The sequence below is a fragment of the Diadema setosum genome, chromosome 14, assembly GCF_964275005.1.
Source record: "Diadema setosum chromosome 14, eeDiaSeto1, whole genome shotgun sequence".
In the NCBI taxonomy this organism is placed as follows: domain Eukaryota; kingdom Metazoa; phylum Echinodermata; class Echinoidea; order Diadematoida; family Diadematidae; genus Diadema; species Diadema setosum.
In genome coordinates, this window is record NC_092698.1 from 3,675,979 (window position 1) to 3,684,029 (window position 8,051).

The 8,051-nt window shown below is 37.1% G+C and overlaps 1 protein-coding gene across 1 annotated transcript; it reads right to left on the bottom strand.

Moving 5' to 3' along the window:
- Nucleotides 1–2,586: 2,586 nt before the first annotated feature.
- LOC140237485 (S-crystallin SL11-like) lies at nucleotides 2,587–7,247 on the bottom strand. The gene is made up of 5 exons (XM_072317411.1): nucleotides 7,109–7,247; nucleotides 5,904–5,996; nucleotides 5,103–5,221; nucleotides 3,515–3,625; nucleotides 2,587–2,751 (listed from the first exon to the last, which is right to left on the bottom strand). Exons 1-5 carry the CDS (start codon nucleotides 7,245–7,247, stop codon nucleotides 2,587–2,589), a joined length of 627 nt encoding a protein of 208 aa, XP_072173512.1.
- Nucleotides 7,248–8,051: the final 804 nt, after the last annotated feature.

Below are 8,051 nucleotides of genomic sequence, written 5' to 3' on the forward strand. Positions count from 1 at the left end.
ACAAAAACAGTAACGATGGAGATATCGATTGGAGCAGAGCACCAGAGTCTGACCAGGGAGGTGAGTTCTCTCATCTCCCTGCTCTGACGTTCTTCGACAACAGTGAGGTTTTTTATGTATGCATGCCCCTTGCTGAACAGAGAGAAATCTGAAGAGGCTAGTTATAGGATCATGCTAGACATAACATGGAATATATATATATATATATATATATATATATATATATATATATATATATATATATAAATATATATATACATATATATATATACATATATATATATATACATATATATATATATATATATATATATATATATATACATATGTATATATGTGTGTGTGTTGTGTGTATTTATATACATGTATGTATGTATGAATATGCAGGTTTGAAGAAGGATGTCGCATCAGGGACTGATTACTATCATTATTATCGTTATTATTCAAAACCTTGCGACATTAATGTCTTTTTCAGCTTCTTTGCGACACACAAACAGATAAAGCTGAAGAAGGCATTACGTGTCAAAAAAGCCTGGCCTAAAAAAAAAAAGGCATTCTTTGTTATCGTCTCACAACTGTAAAACGTACCAAAGATGACAAAAGCCAAAGATACTTTTGTATATCAGCATTATAACACTATTCATATGAACGAGAGAGAGTGAGAGAGAGGAAAGAGAAAGAAAGGAGAGAGAGCGTAGCTTTGCTGCCGATTCCCATCTTGATAAAACTGAGTCCGAGGCTCTTTGCTTTTATATTCTATAGTACAATGCATATTAAGTAAAGTAAATGAGACAATATTCTGTTTTTACCTGTTTTCGTCATATAATGCGATTTAGAATCAAGTGAGGTGCGTAAAGACTGCAGTAGGTAACGGAGATTTGCTATAATCTAAGTTTGCGGATTGTGATTGAGCTTGTTATATTTATTATTATGTCTCTTTTGTACTTCATTCTAACTGGCTGCAAGTACTAGATATATTATAAAAACGTGGAACTTAATTTGAATCAATAGCAACTGAACTTTAATTTTGATTCAATTTTCATTTGCTTTTGTGATGCGTAGTATTGTTAACTTCACGTATTTTTCTTTGTTACTACATTGTATTGACATGTGTTATTTTGTGTAGGTATATGAAAATGTTTTGCATTGGTGGAAATGGAATAAACGAAATGAACAAAATGAATGAACACTATTCGTTGTAATCTATTTGATATGTAAATACTTAAATGAGGATTAAAAAGATTTTAATGTCATTGTAAAAACAAATGGAAGATTACATCGAAGTTTGTCAGAACTTTCCTGCATGAGCATGACATACTATTATCATCTCTTTAAGCCATTCGATTTTTTCGTATTTTTCATAGGAATAAATTGCATTTTTACTCAATATGCTAATAGCCAAAATTATAATGCATTGATTCTGAAGAGTGTATTATTTATTTGGTATAACAATGTTATGACCAATTAACCATACCGGTTGCTTCATAAAACTAAGTGTAAAATTCTCAATACAATATCTGATATGATATAAATCCATTGTTTGTATTATAGTCATAATTATTATTGAGCATTGCCGGTCTTTGGTAACCAGTGTTACACTCGTACATGAATTTTCACTTCGAAATATCTCCCGCGCGCAAATATCAGTACAAGCCAATTGGGAACCATAATCTGCAGCCGTAGTTTAATTAAACAGGGTCAGCCTACGAGCCCGACACCCACGAGACATACGGCTCACGAACTCGACATTGGGGAAAAAAAGTCCTTGAGTTTAACGGCCCACGAGTCAAACAGCCCACAAGCTTTACACTGAACAAATAAGGTTATGAGTCCGACACTAGGCAAAAAAGGCCCACGAGACCGACACGTTACAGTACTATAGTAAGCTCCGTGATGTAATGATTGCGTGTCGGATTCGTGGGCCTTGTTTGCCTAGTGTCGGACTCATGGGCTTTATTAATTATAGTGACGAGCTCATGGGCTGTATTACTCTGGGGTGTCGAACTTGTCACGTGCATCCGTTTGAACGGCTACTTTTTTCCAATAAGAGGAGCAACGTCGACATAAATACCGTATCGTGTTTTTTTTTTCTTGTAATGGGGCCAACTCTAGAGGCTCTCACCGGATAATATCCTTGTTCTTCATGATTTTATTTCTCTCATCCAGACCACATTTTACGTGTTAATGTTTACGTGTCACGATGTATCACAGTGAATGTTCATAAAATATAGGATTGTTTTACTACGAATTGCATCTCTGATTCTGCTCGATGAAAGACAGCATTCATGAAGATCGATGAAATGAGACCGTGCAGTGTGACGTCAAAACTTTTCGATGTCCGGACACTCCATCTATCACTCAGTAATATGAAGGCTATATAGGCCTGTTTTCAACGTTCTAAATTCTGTCAGTCATAGATTTCCTGTAAATATTATTTATGCAGCAGTTACGAAGCTTGTAAGGCGTGGATCCACTGATGACTTTTCTGCTTACAGGACACAAGAGGTACACTTTACTCTAACATTATTCATACCATACATGATGTCAATTATGTGGGATGCGCGTATGTACATGACTGTGCGGTTTTTACATGAATGAGGTCGAATGCTTGGCCAAGAAGGTTGCGATCCTGTCGCGAGATCTGACGACTTCGCGGTTGGCGCGCAGTTTTGGGTACTGGTCAAGCGCTCCGGGCGCCATGTTGACCACGCTCTCGATGAAAGCATAGAAGATGAAGTCAGCCATAGATATCTGAAGAAAGTTAAAACGGAGAAAGTATTTGATGCAGGAGCCACACGCAGAAAGAGAAACAAGTGTTATGAATCTACTAAGGATATTGTACCACAAGGGACATTATAATAACGTCGCTATCAATCATACGAGATAGATTTAATTATACGCTATTGTCACCATAATAACAGATCAGATACATGTGAGTGTTCGTTGGTGTTTGTACATGTGCACTGTGTGTGTGTGTGTGTGTGTGTGTGTGTGTGTGTTTTGATGCTGTTATTGTTGTTTTTATTTCAATAATCATTTTTGAATGACTGGAATGCCTAATGTCAAATATCACATTCTAATTCAAATTTTAATCTTTGTTCTAATGGATAGTATCGCAATAACTGTAACATTACCCGAAACACACATGTCAGAAACAAGTCAATGGAATGGTGTTTTTTTTTTTTTTCATGTATGAATGTGGGAGAATACAGATTATTGAAAAAAAAGTATGTGTGTGTGTAAAGAAAAAGGAAAAGCTTATACAAATACAAACTCAAGCACAACAGTTCAGAGGGAGCTAGGAGAGCTCAAGAGATTGTGAACCTCATCGCTCGGGAGGGGAATAAAAAACGTTCACACAAGGCTGCATAACTTGAAGCTCAACAATATTATACTGTTCATAGAAATTAGGGGTGCAGATACAAAACTTGCAGAGGCTTGTATGGTGCAAACATAATACGCATGATGGCAAATAGTGGAATCGGCGTATTGTGTCCAAAATGTGACTACTCACGTTTTCCCCCACAAAGTACCCACTCTGTTGTGAGTTTTCCGAGATCTTCTGGTTCAGAAAGTTGACATATAGAGGGCAGGTTGTTTTCAGCCATACTTCTTTTAACTTCACCTGTGAAATACAAAACAAAACAAAAACATAAGAAAGAATTACAAGTTTGTATTAGAGATAATTGACTAATGATTAATCAACAACTAAAAAATACACATATTATTTGATGGAAAAGTTATAAATACATACTTATTTTTAGCGCGCCCGCGTGTTTATCACGTAGCATATTATCTACAATCATAATCACAGCAGTCTTAGAAAGAAAAGGCACGCAAAACCTTTCGCATTCACACACATATTTCATTTTATAGCTTTTATTTCTTTACCTTGAGTGATGTTATATGCCATTCTTTCTTTTTTTTTTAATCCGAAGTTTGTGGGTTTTTGTGTCCTCAGTCTGAGGGACTTTATTAAAAACCAATTATTCAGAATCATGCAAAAGTCAATACAAGCATAAAACAATTACCATGATAGTTCAATTTATATCAAATTAAAATTATGTATGTAACGGATTTTATCATCTGTTGCTCCAATACCTCTTTTTTTTTTTTTTTTTGGGGGGGGGGACAATATCATAACAATATAAAAGAAACTCATATAATATAAAACAGACACATAAAAGATACAGTAAAACGCCAATTTCTGTATTTTTCCATGAGATATAGGTCTACCTTATAATTTGCGTATTCAATAGAATTGACTATTGAATTAACAAAGAAACAATTCTTACAAATTTCTTGCCCGACTACTAAAATTTTCTCATCTATAATTTTTTTTCACTTCATGAACATCCAAAAATAAGGTCACTAATAATTGCCAAGATGTTTCTTAATTTCGGACAGTACAACAAATTATGCATTTAAGATTCATTTTCGTGACAAAATTTACACTGCGCATCATTTTGTCATTTTCCATTTCAGTTGATTATCTTTGAAAGATTAAATGTCATTTATCACTTTGAAATCAAACAGTTTAATCTTATCAAATTTCACTTTCGACAATTTAAATTATTGGTCGACAACTGGTTGCAGTCCTTCATGTTGAGGGTTAGCTATCGCTGGAGACCAGTCCTAAAAGCCTGCAATCATCGACCGGTTGCCTACCCTTTCACGACCAACTGACGACCAGAAGTTCGGCAGAAAGATTTCAGCGCAGCATCTAAAACCACTAGGAGACCACAAATCCGGTCACCGACTGGTCACTGAACACCGACAACCATAACTTTGCCGCCGATGTAAAACACAAAACAGAAACAAAACTCTGTTTACAATTTCTAAAAATCAACTGCCGACCAGTGATTTCAGAGTTCGTACGAATGGTCTGTGACCATGAAGTCTTCGTTCATGTGTGACCGCGAGGCCAAAGAAACTCATCGATTATGAATTTTGACGGCTTGCGACTCTGCGACTTGACGTTATAAAGCTTGTTACTTGAGTAACACGTGTGCTTGTATCAATTAATGAATATTTTGATGTCCTCAATAATCGTGTTTGATTACGTTTTATTCTCTTCCATGACGTAGTCGAGAGAAACAAACCTTCACTTCTTCGTCGAATTGACCAAACACGAAGTCCCACATGGGGCGAGTCAAGTCCTCCAGTGCTTCACAGATAACATCAATCCTGAAAGCTTCCTCTTCACTTTGACCATTGTAACCTGATAAGGTGGGAGAGAAATAGGGAGAACGAGAGATTAGATGCAGTCTACATTTGTTCTAATAACTATTATCTTTTTTTGAAAAGGATACTCGAGTATATCATTCTCCGTAGAAATGAATTTGATTAGAGTACAGTGCACTCTCGTTATAACGAACATGGTTATAACGAAATTCCGGTTAGAACGAAATGAAAATTTAGGCCGCAACATTATCGGCTGTATGTAATGATAGTGTTTAGTTGTTCGGTTATAACGAAATTTCGATGCAACGAAAGAAGACTGCCGGTCCCGAGGACTTCGTTATAACGGGAGTCCATTGTGTACAGAAAATTCCCGGGTTCACGTCACGAGACCGACACCCACGAGTCATACAGCCCACGAGTTATACAGCTCACATTGCAGTTATACGCACTGCCATTTTTATCTGTCATCTCTTGATTCTTTAGAGCAGTGAATGGAGTTAATTCTTTCTTCTCTTTAAACTGCGCTCCAGGCAGGCTTTCATTTTTGTGGTGCTCTTTCTTTCCTCTATAAGTAGATTCTTCTTGAAAAATTGTGCATCCAACGGCACATAAGCCATTACTCTCTAAAGAAGATAATTATACTCTTTACAGCTCCGACACGTTTACACCCCAGTGCATCCATCATTTATAAATTAAAAATATTGGAATGTGTTGATTACCATATTTTCTGGCGAGATGACGCAGGATTGCCTTACTCTGAACTTCTGTTTGGCAATCAATTTCAACGATGGGCAATTGTTTAAGAGGGAAATCTGTGTAGGGAAGATAAAAAAGAAAGTAAAAACAAATAAGCAAGTAATACATATCAGGGTATTAGTATAGGTAATACTCACACCAGGTATCTATGGAACTACTTTGACATGCCTGAAGCTATTCAATAGCCGAGGGTTGTTTTGGACTGATTCTAAGTTACGGAGTGTGGGTAATTATACTAATGTCATGAAATACTATGTGCATTTTTTGTTATATAAAATGATGAACAGATGAAGCAGACCATTGTCGTTTGATAAATCATTGTCCATTATGTTACCAGATCTATACATCTAAATTACTAGCAGCGTCAGTCCCACGTATGTCATCTCTTGTATTTCTTCAGTAGAAAGAATTTCATATGTAGGCGTTTAAAATTCTGGAGTAAGTACATAATCCGCGCGTGTAAATAAAACGATGAACACCTCCCGGCCACCATCGCGACATGAAAGTTGTAATGACCCGTCATCATGCTTATTAAGTCATGACCGGTCACAAGAGAAATCATGTGTTTGGTAAGATAATAATAAAAACCTGGTCACGCGAATGCTCTCAACCAATCACAGATTGGACTCTGTTGCATTGATATGTTTTATGAAATGATGAAGCAGATCGTTTACTTGCAAGAATGGTTGTCGAGCAGTAGAAATTTATCAAAAGATAAGGATTTGCTTCATTTTTTAGCTATTGCCTCGGGCGTGTTAGACTGTTCCAGAGGGAGAATTAAGCAACCGAGCGGGATATGGTCAGAGAGGGGTATGACGGGAATAATTTCAAGTTTCGTAATACAACAAGTTAGGTAATTAAGCCTGAGTTTTTTTGGTTTTTTTATTGATGAAATATCCTCAACCTTGCTGAAATGCATAATTATTGTTACTTATTCCATGGTACAATATTTTAGACAATGATTTAAAGACCGCGCTTCGTGTATTGCTGCAATAAGGTTTAATCCATGATATAAATTTCTACCAAGACGAAGTAGTCCATCACGTTTCAAAATTTCCATGGTTTATCAAAATAGTATACAACTTTCGTGAAGTCGGGCCCTTGTGTTTGCCAATGTTGGCAGGCATAAAGAAATGACAAATAGAATACAAGGTTTCTAATTTCTCACCGCCAGATTCTTTGACTTTCATCCATTCGTCCGGAGTTAGCCTGACATCTTCAAAATCTATTCCAGCGTCGGTGAGCAAGAGCCTGATGGCCTCGGCACGACCACGAGTTGTGAAATAGGTGATCTTGTAGCTCGACATGGTTCTCAAATAGATACAACCTCGCCCATTTACTCCTCGCGACAGAAGCTCAGGTCATGCAGTGTATGATAGATCTTCCCTAAGCCAGTTCTATTCGATAAGTACAAAGTACGTAGAGCCCCCAAACTGACCTATGTTCGAGTTAGGATTTGGCTCAGCAAGACAGGTAGTACATAGTTCCACATAAACTCGTACTCATGAATGTCGTTCAGTCCACATGTTCCCGATCAGCCGATACCCTTCCAATAGCACCGCCCCAGTTGCGTATTATCGGAATACAAAGCTTTGTGGGACGAAAAATGGGTAGTTGTGTATCATGGCATTATGTAACACGCCCCCTTCCGTGTTAGAAAAAGAGATAGTAATGTTGTTCTTTTCTTTTGTGTCAGTGTTGATTCACAGTACACCTTGCTGTTAAACTTGCATGTACAGTCAGTCTGGCTGACTGCTCTATATTCGTTCATTGTGAGCGACACGTACGCAGACCCAATCTCTCCTGCACTTGCTCATAATGATTTATTCTCTCTTCGGATACTAGCAAGACCCATATAATTGTCTGTCGCATTGTTCGTTTCAATATGAAAACTAGCGAAGGAAAAGTTACAAGTCCTGCAGCAAAAAGTCCAGGTCTTTTGGAGAGTATATTCAAAGTCCTGCAAGCCCGTAGCTCTTTGATGGGCGGGGGGAGGTTCCAAACCGGTTATAGTGGTCCTTTTTTAAGAAGGTGAAGCGAAAAGCACGTTAGTGTCAGTAAGGGGTACTACCTGCGCATTTATCTTTTTATTTATTTATTTATTTTTTTTT